Source organism: Dipteris shenzhenensis, chromosome 1 (assembly GCF_047967505.1).
Source record: "Dipteris shenzhenensis isolate YYH24624 ecotype China chromosome 1, Dip_SZ_1.0, whole genome shotgun sequence".
In the NCBI taxonomy this organism is placed as follows: Eukaryota; Viridiplantae; Streptophyta; class Polypodiopsida; order Gleicheniales; family Dipteridaceae; genus Dipteris; species Dipteris shenzhenensis.
The window spans coordinates 65001455-65016243 of NC_141596.1; the positions used below are offsets into that span (position 1 = coordinate 65001455).

General features: G+C 46.4%; 1 protein-coding gene across 1 annotated transcript; it reads left to right on the top strand.

Moving 5' to 3' along the window:
- The first annotated feature begins 7563 nt into the window (after positions 1 to 7563).
- Positions 7564 to 9700, top strand: LOC147906213 (uncharacterized). The gene is made up of 2 exons (XM_087377163.1): positions 7564 to 8531; positions 8857 to 9700. Exons 1-2 carry the CDS (start codon positions 7981 to 7983, stop codon positions 9065 to 9067), a joined length of 762 nt encoding a protein of 253 aa, XP_087233289.1. The 5' UTR covers positions 7564 to 7980; the 3' UTR covers positions 9068 to 9700.
- Positions 9701 to 14789: the final 5089 nt, after the last annotated feature.

Consider the following 14789-nt stretch of genomic DNA (forward strand, 5'->3'; position numbering starts at 1 on the left):
TTATAAGTAGAGTTAGCTGGTTCCCACGTAGATACATGAGAGTTTAGCATTTATATCTAACACCCCCCCTCAATGTCCACCCGCAAGTGAACTTACTTTTTCGGCCCAATGCCAAGTAGATGAAGATGCCTCTCCAGCAAATCTCTTCCAGGAGCCTTCGTGAAGATGTCCGCAGCATTCTGTGTAGTTGGACAGTACACCAAGTCGACCTCTCCATCCATGATGAGCTCGCGTACAAAGTGATATTGAATCTCAATGTGTTTTGTGCGAGCGTGGAACACAGGGTTCTTTGCAATTGCCATGCAACTCTGATTGTCACATGCTAACTGCATAGGCTTGTTCTGGACTGCACCCATGTCCCCTAAAATCCTCCTCAACCACACTACCTCACAAGAAGCAAAACATGCTGATTTGTACTCAGCCTTGGTAGAAGAAAGAGCAACTATAGGTTGCTTCTTGCTAACCCATGACACAACTCCAGATCCAAGCGAGAAATAGTAACCTGTCACTGATCTCCTGCTGTCCACCTCTCCTGCCCAATCCGAGTCACAGAATCCGGTCAAGGTGTTGCCCTTGGTATAGGTGATGCCATAATCAAGTGTGCCTTTGATGTATTTCAGCACCCGCATCCCTACCCTCCAATGGTTCTCTCGGGGCTTATTGGAAAACATGCTTAGTACACCAGTTGCAAAGCTGATGTCCGGCCGCATGTTGCACAAGTAAATCAAACTGCCCACAAGCCTTTTGTACTTCGCTTCGTCCACCAATGGTGATGAACCCTCATTTAAGAGCTTCACGTCAACCTCCATAGGGGTGCCAACTGTCTTGCCAAATGCCTTCAGTATCTCTCCAGCATACTTCAGCTGTGAGATGATCTGTTTTGGCTCTTGCCAAACTTCAATCCCCAAACATAAATGCATCAATCCGAGGTCTGTCATTTCAAACTCTCTTCCTAGCAACTACTTTGTCTGCGAGATCTTTTCTTCATGGTTCCCTGTTATGACAAGGTCATCCACATAAAGGACCACGATCATACACCTGCCTCCTCTGTAGATATACAAATTTGCATCAGATGGGCTCCTCCTGAACCCGTTTTGCAGAAAGTAGGCATTAATCCGCTGGTACCACGCTCGTGGGGCCTGTTTCAGCCCGTAAAGTGCCTTCTTCAGTTTACAGACTTTACTTTTTGAACCGGGGATCACAAAACCTGGTGGTTGTTCCACGTATACCTCCTCCTTGAGATCTATATTCAAAAAGGCGGATTTTACATCCATCTGAAACACGGGATCACAAAACCTGGTGGTTGTTCCACGTATACCTCCTCCTTGAGATCTCTATTCCGAAAGGCGGATTTTACATCCATCTGAAACACGGGCCAACTTTCCTGTGCTGCTAAAGCCAAAACACTGTGAATTGTGGTTAGTCGAGCTATGGGAGCAAAAGTATCTTGATAATCAAAACCATGTACCTGTGTGAATCCTTTTACCACGAGCCGACGAGCCTTGTACTTCTCCAACGTGCTGTCGGTCTTGTACACCCACGTGGTGCTGATTACCTTGCGTTTTGGTGGTCGATCCACAAGGTCCCAAGTGTTGTTCTTCATTATGGAGCCATACTCTGACTCCATAGCCTCCATCCACTTATCATCACCATGTGCTTCTTCAAGACACTTGGGTTCTTCAACACGAATCACCTCTATCATCAAAGCGTAGTTGACCAAGTGTTCCTGCGCCCTTCTCTGCTCCTCTAATCTCTTGGACCGGTGGTGTTCGGATGCTTCCTCCTCAATGGCTGGAGGTTCTCTGCCGTCCAAAAGCTACTTTACCCACTTCGGGAATGGCCGTTGCCGTTGTGGTTCTGCAGGCTCTTCTTCCTCTTCTTTATCTTGAATCCTCCCAAGCACCGTTGGGGGAGTTCGGTCTGCTGTTGGTGGTTGTACTGGATGGATATCCTGGTCCTGGTTGCATCCTCCTCCAATTGATGCGGCTGTTCTGAGAAGACCACATCGCGACTTACTATTACCTTCTTGGTAACACGATTATAGAGACGGTAACCCTTCGCCTCTTCACTATAGCCCAAGAAAATACACTTCTGGCTCTTCGGTTCCTGTTAGCATCAGGGACATGCACAAAACACTCTCATCCAAAAACTCTGAAATGTGCAGCTGAAGGTTTCTTGCCATAAAAGGCGTGCAGTGGAGTCATCCCCTTCATAGCCTTCTTGTAGCTACGATTCAGAATGTAAACTGCTGTGTTACATACTTCAGCCCAGAAAGTCTTTGGCAAATCTTTCCCTTTCATCATACTCCTGCCCATTTCACAGATGACGCGCATCTTGCGCTCTGCTACTCCATTTTGCTGTGATGTATGTGGCGGGGGTTTCTGCCTCTTGATCCCGTGACTTTTGCAGTAACTTTCGAATTCACTTGATGTGAACTCACCACCTCTCTCAACTTCTTCACCTTCCTCCCCGTTTCTTTCTCGACCATTACAAGCCATTCATTGAACTTGCTAAAAGCCTCATCTTTAGTCTTCAGGAAGTATATCCATATCTTTCTACTGTAGTCGTCGATCAGCATCATGAAGTAGTAGGAATCACCCAAAGCTTCCGTCTCCATCTTTCCGCAAAGGTCCGTGTGAACGAGCTCTCGAGGAGCCTTTGCCCTGCTGGCCTCTTTAGGAAAGGGTTGCCGATGCTACTTGCCCATCATGCAAGCTTCACATACATCGGGCAGATCTGTAATTTCTAGTAGGTCTACAATCATTCCACTTTTATGCATCCCCTTTAAAGAACTAAGGTTTAGATGACCAAACCTCTCGTGCCATAGCTTAGTGTTGCTCACATCGGCTCGCACCTGAAAGCTAAGAGTTCGTAGATGTTGTTGCCCCGTGTACCTTTACCAATGACCTTCCCTTGAAGATCCAAAATCTATGCGCCATTCTTATCGAAGTAAACTTTGAGGTCCCGATCCGTGATCGCAGAAATGGACAACAAGTTCCTCTTGATATTTGGCACATAAAGAACATCGGACAACTGTTTTACAACTCCATCTGACTTAAGAGCAATCGTACCTTTTCCTTTTGCTGGACATTTTGCATCATTGCCGACTGCTACCCAACTGGTCATGTGGCGCGATGCACCACTATAGATAATCCAAGGTTCATCCGCAAGTACATGAACTACCTCCGTGCAAATCTCCTCAATTGCTACGAACAGCTCTACTGGTACTGCCTGCGCGCTGTTACTGGACTCTTTCTTTACTCCGTTCTTCTCATCTGCAATCTTCTTCTGGCACTCATTCTGCTTGTGCCCTGCCTTATTGCAATAGAAGCACTTGATCTTCTTCTTTCTCTTTTTATCATCAGAAGAAGATGGGTTCCCAGAGCCCTTACCCTTACCTTTCTTTGATCCAGCCGAGAAAGCCGAGAATCTTCTCCAGTCCTCATCTTTTGATGCATCTCCTCCTCCAGAAGCATTGCGCCGAAATCCTCTACGTTGAGGGGTAGATTTTTATTTTGCATATTCAATGCCATAACAAGACCGTCGTACTTTGGTGGGAGAATCCATATGCACCTTCGTGCTAGATTCTCGCTAGTGATGGTGATGCCAATCGCAGTCATCTGATCGCACAGATTCTTCACCCTGGTGATGAACTTCTCTGCCATTTCAGACTCAGACAGTTTCTCGTTCGCGAGTTGAGTTTCCAGATTCTGAATCCACGTCTGATTCGTGGTCTCGTACTGATTTTTCAAGACCGTCCATGCCTCCTCCGCTGTGGTGACATGTTGAATTAACGCCATGACAAAATCACTTACACTGCAGACAATAGAACACAGCGCATCTGCATTTCTTCTTATCCACGCGAGAATCTCATCCGCAATTGGTACTATCTGTTGTCCTACATTGGTTGGATTCGATCTCACAACCGGCTTCATGTCCACCCCAGTAGCAGTATCCCAAAGCTCGTATGCGCTTAGGATGGTCTTCATCTTGAACTTCCAGAGTGGATAGTTAGTGCCGTCCAACTTTTTGCTTTCGCAGAACGGTAGGATTCGCAGTCTTGCAGGCTGGGCTATCTCTCACAATCTGATCGCAAACAGAAACACACTACCAAATCTTCTTGCTAGAGCCCAAGCTCTGATACCATGTAAGAAAACAATACGTCTGTGCTCAACAGATAACATGATCTCGTATGCAAGAGAAAAAAACTGATAGTATGGAGAATCAAAATTTTGATAATTGTAAAACTGATACAATAGATGGCACTGCCTCCCAGCTGTGCGCTCCTGTGTGAGAAGCTTCGATGGCATGCTGGAAACAGTAGAGGACGGAGGCTGGATGCTAAGGAATCAGGGTTGCTGTAGCTAGTGATAAATATGGGCTTCACGGGCTTGCTCTTATATAGCCACCACAGTTGTAGTCGGCTAGACCCAATTGGGAGACCGACCCAGTCGACCCAAAACGGCCGACTAGAGCCGACCACACGTTAGAACCGTGGCGCAGAATAGAGCAACTAATTTACAGTATCCGTTCGGCCTAGAGCCATCCGGGATCATCTGGGGCTCCTAACGGGCCCCATAGCTCGAGAGTGGACTGCCTTGGGAAATGCTCCGTCTATCCTCAGTGCTGTCAGCCAGTCATGGGATGCCTTCCCACACTTGCATGTAGCCTAGTTGGTAGTGTGCCAACTCTATCTGAAGCCGTCCAGCCATCATGCCACACATGGCCCCCATCTGGTGTCCAAACTAGGACCTACCGGATAACCAAGCTACTCAAATGCCTTCTCCTAATATACGGGGCTTACAAGTACAGTTAGCTGGTTCCCGCGTAGTTACACGAGAGTGGAGCATTGATATCTAACAAGTGCATCTTATCAAATGTTAGGTTCGAAAGAGAAAATCATGTACATATCTCAATTGCTCCCGTTGACCCTGCACCTGTTGCATTCAATACCAATCCATGTAGGTACTTTCACAATGCGCCACGCCCCCTCTCCCTGGCGAGATTCATTGTCACCTTGCCCACGATATTCTAAAGTCACAATTTTGCCTTTTTGTCTTCACCGCCATAGCTTTTTCATCTTCAACCTTTGGACAAGCCCTATGAATGTGTATTCATCTTGTTTAAGATCCAATGTATAAAAGCATTAGTTTTTTTTAATGCTAGGTTGTCCAGAATTTTCTCAAAAAATAATTCCATTAAAATGATTAAGTTTTTAAATAGATAAGTTTAAATTTTACCTCAATGTTACAATTTGGTTAAAATGTAGTAACATACAAAAGCTCTCACTCAATAGTGTTAAGCTAGCTAGCATCAAAGAAATAGTGTTACGCTACCTAGCATCAGAGAAATAGTAACATACAAAAGCTCTCACTCGATACTCAATAGTGTTAAGCTAGCTAGCATCAAAGAAATAGGCCCTCATGGAGGTTTGGCTGAATTTTCAAGTAGCATTGATGAGGCCTATAGGCATGTTGGAGGATATTTCATCGTATTGCAGGGGAGATCAAAGTCCATGCTTGGGCATTGTAGTATTGTGCTACACACCGAATGGGTGTTTGCTAGCCTCATTGCTTAGCATGCATATCCCCTTTACATGCATAAATTGAGCACCCATTCATAGCTATACTGTTGTAGGCATTTACTGCAATGGTCTAAGTTGTTGCATCGCCCTACTGCCTTTTGAACTTTGATGAGTGAGCACTTGGGAAGGGAGGTGCAATAGCTTGGGGACCTTGTAATTTTTGCAACCAATACGTTTTGGTTGAATGCAAGCCCACCCATGCTCAAGTGCTTGATCCGTAAGGGCCCTACTAGCCAGCACCTGAACAAATATACCGGCGGGCCCGAGAAACCCCTCTTAGAGCAACTTCTTGCACCAAGCAACAGGTTGTTGAGGTTGTTGAATGGGCAGCTTTGGTGATGGGACATCCCCCTTGCTCAAAGAAGTCGATAGGCCAAGGATTGCCACTGAGAGACACAAGGATGCTGGCCAGTTGCACTATAAAACCACATTCAAGAGAACCCTCAAATACAAGGCAAGGTGGAAGATTTGGACACCTGGCAACAGCTTCATCGGATCTTCCCATTGAGCGTTCCAAAGCTAGAGCAACAATGTTTGCATTAACTCCTTGTCAAGGTCGTTGGTCGGCTGAGATTAGATGTCAACGACTGAGAGTGGATCGTGACTCCTTAATATCTTGGCAAACGCCAATCGGCCGCAGTCCGCCCACCATGCTGCTAGCAGAGACACCAAGTTGATTCGATCCAAGAGTTCACCAAACCAAGTTAACTACATTAAGAGTTCACGTAGGCCCAAAAAAATCGACGAACACCCACATGAGTCTCTCAAACGCCCTTGACGGTCGAGAATGGCCACCTGTTCGATCGAATCCTTCAGGCTTCCTCTCGAGAAAGGCCTCCCGTGAGCCCGTGTGCTGCGCGAGTTTGCATGCTCGTGGCTACCACATGTGTCGCTGGCGGGCTGGTGGCTACTAGCAGCCAGGAGCTGCTCTTAGATGGCAGGTGTGCTCTCGACACGAGGGGCGGGGCGGAGCACGTGAACACTGCGTGCGAGGAAGCCACCAGCGCAAGAGCAACAAGAGCTTCAAGGATATGGTCCCTCGAACTGCCCACACAAGACGCTCCCAGTTTTGTCCTCATCACGCACAACAGAAGCGGCTGCACGCGAGGTATTTGCCAAGCCCGCAGTCGGAACTTGGAACTTAGGAAGTTCTCGGAACTGTCACCAGTGCAAATGCAGCAGAAAACGGTCCCTCGTCAGGACTACACAGGTTGCGCTCAGTTTTGTTCTGACGCAGCCTTTATGGAAGCTAGCAATTGCAAGCCTAGGGCCAAAGAAGAGATCTGTCGGGAGGATCGCATGTCCGTATCACCATTGGAGCTGTGACATCGCACGAATAGGTTGTGACCATGGCGGCGGGGGCCTGGGCTTGAGTGGCGAGCCTTTGTCTCAGCGTCGGTGGCAGGTGCAGCCAGCGATGATCGATCTTCGGGCTTCGGGGTACATCTGTACTCAGGCACACAGTATGTAGGCGACGGAGGTCCATTCTCCGATTCTGCTGCTGTGGGGGGCGTCAGAGCTTCCGGAGCTGCATTGACGGCGCAGGAATTGAGCGATAGACGGTGAAAGGAGGGAGGAGAGTTGATTCTAGTAGGGTTTTTTAGCTGTTCCGGACACCATGAGAGCTTCTGCTGCAGCGATGGAGCTGCAATGACAAGGATTGGGGGATGTGGAAGGAAGGGACTCGGGAGAGAGGGAGGATTTGACGAAGGTTTTGCGGAATGCGGCGAGGCTAGAGTCTGGGTCCCTGGGAGGGAGGCTCACAGGCTCAGGGTTCAAGGAAGGACAACCTGGCCGGTGGCAGAAGGCGATACATTCAAAGCGATGGCGATGGGGAAGGCGAGGGCGGGGAGCAGAGCGTCGCAGAGGCTTCGATTGCAAGCATCGGGCAGAGGGCAAGGGAAGGAGTCCAGGCAGAAGAGCGATGGATAGAAGAAGAAGAAGAAGCTGAGAGAGGGGGGTAGCTTCATCGTCTTCGTCTTCGTCTTCATCATCATCTTCATTTTCATCTTCATCTTCTTCTTCTTCTTCATCGCTTGCTGCAAAGCAATTCAAAATCTTCTCATAGGGAGTCGCGATGGCTGTCTGTCTTTCCCCAAATCCATCATAGATTCATCGGGCAAGTGCACGCGCGTGTGAGGGAGACTCTTGTCGCGAGGGACCCATCGCTGCTGCTGCTTCTGCTGCTGTCCTCGCTCGCGAGATGCACATTTCTTTTGTTTAAGCGACCAGGCAACACCAACACCCTCTGCCGGCAATAAAAGTCAGTCGACTTCCTTGCTGTAGACAGAGACCCCCGCCCCCTCCGCACAGGACTCACTTTGTTTGGGTTTTAGCTTGGAGCCCCAACAGATGGGCTGCAGTAGCTCTCCCCACTCCCTTTGCCTCCCACAAACATGGCCTCTGCCCCAGCGTCGTCCGAGACTCCAGACACAGATCAAGAGAGCGATGGCTTAGCTCCCTCGTCCCCCCATCGATGGTATTCCGATGCAGATAACACTGCTGTAGATTACACCGATAGCCCCATCTTAGAATCAGCTTCCTCCAACTCTTTGCTCCCCCTCTACAGATCCAGACATGAGACGAAGCATGGTGGACGCGTGGAGCTGAATGTTGGCGCGCACAGGTCCCCCTCCCAAAGCCCCGAGACGCAAATCGCCGAAAAGGATTCAAATAGCAATCGACTGCTGCTGATTGGCGATCCTGGATCCGATGTAGATTTGGAAAAGGGTCGCAATTCTGTGCAGATCAAGCGCGCAGATGCGGAAGAAGAAGATGATGAAGACGAGGAGGGGGAGGAGGAGGAGCAGAGAGAATGCCGAGTTTGCCATATGTCTGTTCAAAGCATGGCCGGTGAGGCAATAGAACTGGGTTGCGACTGCAAGGAGGATTTAGCCATTGCTCATCGTCATTGTGCTGAAGCTTGGTTCAAAATCAAGGGTAATCGGTAAGTTTCCTCTATACACTCCTAGTTTTGATCTTTGCAACTCTTACAGATTCAAGTAAACTAAATTTGTATGACTGGATATATTCTAGTCTTACAAAGATATATATATATATATATATATATATCTGGCAAAGTATCACAAAGATAGCTCCAAAAACTCGGTGGTTTTGCACTATGCTCATTTATAGCGAAAGAAGTGTGACGATTGATCAACATAGGTTCTTTCCATCATGCCAAGTTCAGATCATCATGCATCATGGTTTGAATGGGCTGCAAACGATGGATGTTGAAGTTTCTTAATACTTTTCATTTTCCTCTGTTGCAGGACTTGTGAAATTTGTGGCTCAACTGCACAGAACGTTGTGGGTATTGAAGATGCAGAATTTATGGATCAGTGGAATGCCGTGGAGGCCAGTGCTCCGGCTTCAAATGAGCCACGGAGGTGCTGGCACAGCCAACCTCTCTGCAATTTGTTGTTGATCTGCATGGTGCTTGCTTTTATCCTTTCATGGTTGTTTAGAGTGAGTGTGTTCTGAGATATTCAAATTCTGAACCCCTAAGATTATGCTCTCCTCGTGTCCTTATTTGTGTGAGCCCGCCATTCTCTTTTTTTGAGCAAAAGGATACAAGGCAATGATCTGCATGTCTGAGGTCCCTGCGTTGAGAACGTTGATGATCATTCATCGGAACAAATGTGCCCTGTTTTGGGGGGCATGGCCAAAGAAAGACCAGGAAATTCTACGAGTTGTTCCAAATTCCGAGCTGGAGATGCTCTGATGTGTGCACTTGTTAGACCTGTATGGATTCCACTAGTGTTGATCTGATGGCAGTCGTTGCCATTGTACACAAAAGCTGTAAAAAACACTCTGTTATGCGAGCGGTTCCATGATGCTCTCTTAAGAATGTATTTGAATTTGAACCTCTGTTTTAAAACAGCTTCATTGCAAGATTTTGCTTTCACACAGTATCCTGAATCCTGGCGGAGCTTGATTATGAAAAGGCCGGATTTGGAAGCTAGTGCAGGTAAAGGTTGGCCTATCCAGAGACCAATCAAACCAAGTAGTGCAACCACCACGGGGTGTTCTGCTAGGTCTTGTTCATTCATTTCTACCTAGCACACATTTCTCACCCGCACAATAGTCATTTGCATAAGGAGGGCCCATGAATGAGTCTGTATTTTGTCTAAGCACCGGTCAATACTTTTAAGTTATCTTTTTAACCCACATACATCGAGCTGGATTCTCAAAGGCCAGAGATCGGGGGTTTTGGAAAATCAATAGAGAAGTACGTAGAATGAGGAAGTTGCCTTTTAGTTTATGGAGTGTACCTAAGGTGGCAAGCACCTTGTCCAATTGATTGTTTTTTGAGCTTTGTCACGAGGGAAAGCTCCTACGTGGTTACTTCGATTACATTGCTATGTTTTGTAAATTGTCATTTTCTTTGAAGAAGTTAGTTTTTTTAAAGGGTTATGTGAAATAACAAAGTGAATGATAATAAATTATTCATAAGGCCTGCCGGAGATCCAAAATAGTGAAAAAGGAGATGAATTGGATGTGCAGCGATGATGAATTGAAAGCTGAGAGAGAGGAAGGGGGGGGGAGGAAAGGGAGAGAGAGTAGAGAAAAAGATGGAGGGAAAAAAACAGCAAGTGGGCGTTGAATAAGCCGGAAAACCCACCGAAAAAGAACAACACACATACCTGAAACCCGAATCTTAACTAAGTCATATCCCTGGAGTAAAGCACCTGTGAGCAAGTTTGGCAATTCGCTTCATGTAAATCTGTGTTACCATCGTGGCCATTGATGATATGTCATCCATACTTCTACTTCAACGACTGTTTGCCTAGCCTAATCACTCAAAAGTCGCTGTTTGAGATGTGTAGACTAATAGATTTCGTTGCTTAACAAACTATGCAAATTAATGTAGCGTGATCTGATTCTGGATGTTTGCGTAGTGTGATTTGGATGTTTTACACTACTGCGCAGTGTGATTTGGATATCACTCCTGGTCCAATTGAGACCCCTTCCCGGAGCTCACCGATCCACCGAATTGTTGTAATAACAAGAGAGGCTCTTCTTTCAACGTTGAGCGTCAATCACTTACTAAACGATGTTCCATCCTGGGAATAAACCTGAATTGGACGCCTCAAACATACCTCCGATTCATCTAATGGCTCCTCTAGCTTCAACACCTACAGCATGTGGCTTTCCGTTGCTTTTGTTCTCTTCAGACTTACGGAGTCCCTAAACACTCTTAGATCTTCCACCAAGGCAACCAACTCCTTGGACATCCCCTTTCTACACCTCTTCCTCTCCAGCGTTGAAGTTAACGAGTAGCTTGACCTGTCTACAACGAGTCTCAGCGTGGTCAAATGTCTTTAATTTCAAGAAATAAAATTTCAACCCTAGGCACCACTTGGCTTGGCTCACTCAATCTTGGTTACAAGATAGTAAAGGTGAAGTATAGATGGTCAAACTCTATTTTAAATATATGGTCTTTCCATATTTGTGAATTGTTTTATAAAGAGCATGGAATTTTTATATCAAGGTGAACAGAGGGAGGTGGGTGGGCACGTGGGCATGTTGTGTGTGCGTGCGCATGCAACTCGTGTGTGTGCATGTGTGCATAGAATATTGGAGTGCTCGAAACTATGCCATCTAGTTTTGAAAGGCGAAAGGGAGCTGAAGAAGCGTTCTTAAGGAGTCTTAGAGTAATCACCACTATTTCCAATCGAAACACTTGCTCCAAGGTGAGCTGAAGATTAGCAACAACACCCCAAGGTGTGCCATAAGTTCCTCCTAGTCGTCCCTTCTATTACCCTTGTGATTGCCCTTGTGATGCCCAAATCATTATTCCCTTGCCATTCAATTCACTTTCCATAGTACTATGTCTTCGCTATAATTTGCTTTATTTCTTCAACATCAAATGTATCGGTTGAGTGACATTTAACGTCCATGTTTAAAGTTTCGGACACTCCTGATGGTATCATTTACACGATACTATACAATAAACCTGCGAAGTAGTTACGGTTAGGGAGCTAATAACAAATATATTCCAAGTCCAAATAAAAAGTTGTTTTCAGTTGAGATTGACAGCGTCCATCACCTGTAGAGTCATCTTCATAGTCGAGGGATGCCCCTCTCAAGAAAAAGGATGGAGCTAAGAAAAGGCACAAGGATCGATATGGGGCCTCCGTGGAGCAAGCATGGAGTTGAGCTATTGGACCTACCGTAAGTTCGAGGCACCCCTAGATGAATACGATAAGGACTCTATTCCTGCTATAACATTCCGTCTCTTTCTTCTGGTCCCCATCATGATTTTTGAATGTTGGATTCACAACCTTTCTTGAGTCATCCTTAATTCCTTTGTAGTGAACCCTTCCCCTATGGTTCCTAAATGGTTGTCATTATCATCATTATAGGTGACCCTGAAATCCTACTCCCACTAGTATTCCAAGCATTAAGCTTTTGAATCATGCTTTTGCATGCTTTTTTTCCCACTCACACTAAGGGGAAATAAAGTTAGTTCCCAATGTGTATTGTCAATTACCTACTAGCAACCTCAAATCCCCTTCAATATCAATCTCACAGCAGCCAAAGCTACTGCACTCTCCAAGTCAAGGTGTATCGCCATCCTATTGCCTATAGATAGCATCTGAGCCTGCCCAGGAGGTGGTCCTCATTGGCAAAGGGAATTCTTCTCGCTCACTTCTTTGCCTCTCTTCAAGCATATTGTTATGTATCCTCATTCATAGGGTTCTCTCTCTCTCTCTCTCTCTCTCTCTCTCTCTCTCCCCCCCCTTCCTTTCATCTACAATCGGCTACAATCTCAGGTAAATGAATCTCTCCTATCACACACATTTACTGTTTGTTTCTTCCCCTCCTCCTGATACCCCAGAAATGATTAGCGGAGGGAGAGACACGGAGCTTGGAGGGCTAAGTAAAAAACAAAGAGGAAAGGGGCAGGAGAGAGAGGTATGTGCATCGAGGTGGAGGGGAGGAGTAGGGAGCGGCAATGATGGGAACAAAAGTGGAAGTAGTAGCAAGGGAGAGGAGGAGGACCCATATTCAAGACTCTACTGCTTTGACTCTTCTTGAACATGCCACTATGTGGATGGCAGCTAGCGATTTGAAATGTTTTGAAAAGGCGAAAACCTCTACAAGGTGATGGGCATTGATGTGTGGGGAGAAGGTGCCAACAGCGGGGATTCTCATCATGTAAAAAGGGAGGGATCAAGGAGGATCGTAACACCATGAGAGAGACATAAGATAGGCAACACTCAATCTATTGCAAATATATAATCAACAATACAACATGATAGGCTTCTTATATAGAGAGAGCCTTTAGAATAGTCAACACTTCTGGGATCCTCTCATCCACATCTCTCCTTGTGGATATCCTTGATCCACATCTCACATCATGTAGTCCACATCCTAGGGTGGCTACTTCAATTCTTTCCTATACCATACCTTAACCTTTAATCTATGTGCTCATGGCACCATATCTCAACACCTCCCCTTGGTGCCGTGATCCTTTGGCTATTGCAGGGTGGTTAGATGTGAGTTACAAGATCAGATCCTCCCCTGAGTGCTTACATAGCTACTCTCAGGTGGTCAGGTTTGATTTACAAATGTGTGGGCTGAAGGTGGCAAAGATTTTTCTTCTCAATACATGTTGTTCTTGTCATTTTGCTCATGGCTTGATGATGACTCCACGTAGTTGACCTACTAGTTCTTCAATCTGCAATCTTCTTCCTTGTGTCCCAACTTCTTGCAATGGTGACACTTTGGTTTGTTCTTTAGTCTGCAATCACTTTGATAGTGACCCATCCTTCCGCAATGGTAGCACTTCGTTGATGTTTTACTGAACTTTCAACTAAACCAAGAAACCTAACCCCGTTAACTTAACCACTCTGGTTACCATGTTTCAACCAAGGTAAAAATGGAGCTGATGACATGGAAATGCCACGTGTCAGAAAAAAGAGAGAACCACATAGATAAGGCATTTGATGGCGGAGGCAAGGCGTTGCTGTTGATGGCAGAGATCGATTGGAGATAGGCCGATTGCTAGAGTATTGGTCGACTGGCTGTGGGTGTTCCTAGGCTATGCATGCGGTGTAGCTTGGAGACGGCTCTGCAATGAAGACGGCCCGTTGGCCCATTCGTGGGTGCTATTGTAGAGCCATCGTTTGGATGCAGCTCGTTCAGAGGCTAGGAGCTCACAAGAGCCGTGAGCTGAGAGACTTTGCAGAGTCACCCGTTGAGGGAGCCGTAGAAGCGGGCAGTCGAAGGTCCTGTCGCTACTGTCAATCCACCTCGCTAGCTGTTGAAGCAGGTCAAGGGCCGTGGGAGTTGTTTGGGGTTACTACTGCTACAGGGTCGCGTGCGGGCTTATGGAGCCACTGGGACGGCGTTGGTGCCAGAGAGACGTTAATGGTGGGCAACTTTGCTGGCTTGAGCAGTTGACGTTGTGAGCAGCCTTGCAGTCTGTGTAGGGGCTAAGCCTTTGCTGCTAAGCCTTAAGAGGGACGGCCATCAAAGGAGACTTGTTGGAGAGGCTTAGCTTATCCATTGAGAGAATCTCCATTTGTTCAATAGAATTTCCGTCCATTTGAGAAAATTTTCGTTCATTCTGAGGGATTTCTTAGTTCATGAGAGAATATCATTGCCTTGAGAAATAACTCCATTGTGAGAATTGAGAGAGATTCATTGAGAAATAGGAAGAGACAGCATCCAATTTCCTACATTAGCCTTGACAATTCTGAGAGAGAGGTCTCTGATCTTGTTCTTTGGGAGCTTCTCTATCTACAGCTGCTCCTTCACAGCCAGCGCTTATTGCCGACTGTAGCCTCCAACAAGTCTCACAAAGGCTTGGCAACAACCCGACTCCTCAAGTAAGCTCCTACAAGAAACAATGAATGGGCATCTAACTAAGCTAAGCTCCAGAGAATCCTCACAATCACCCAAGAACACTCTCGATCACTCTGTCTCTCTCTCTCAAGGATTGCAATGCCTCAGCAGGAGGCAAGGGATCTCTGATACCATGTAAAAAGGGAGGGATCAAGGAGGATCGTAACACCATGAGAGAGACGTAAGATAGGCAACACTCAATCTATTGCAAATATATAATCAACAATACGTGATAGGCTTCTTATATAGAGAGAGCCTTAAAAATAGTCAACACTTCTGGGATCCTCTCATCCACATCTCTCCTTGTGGATATCCTTGACCCATATCTCACATCATGTAGTCCACATCC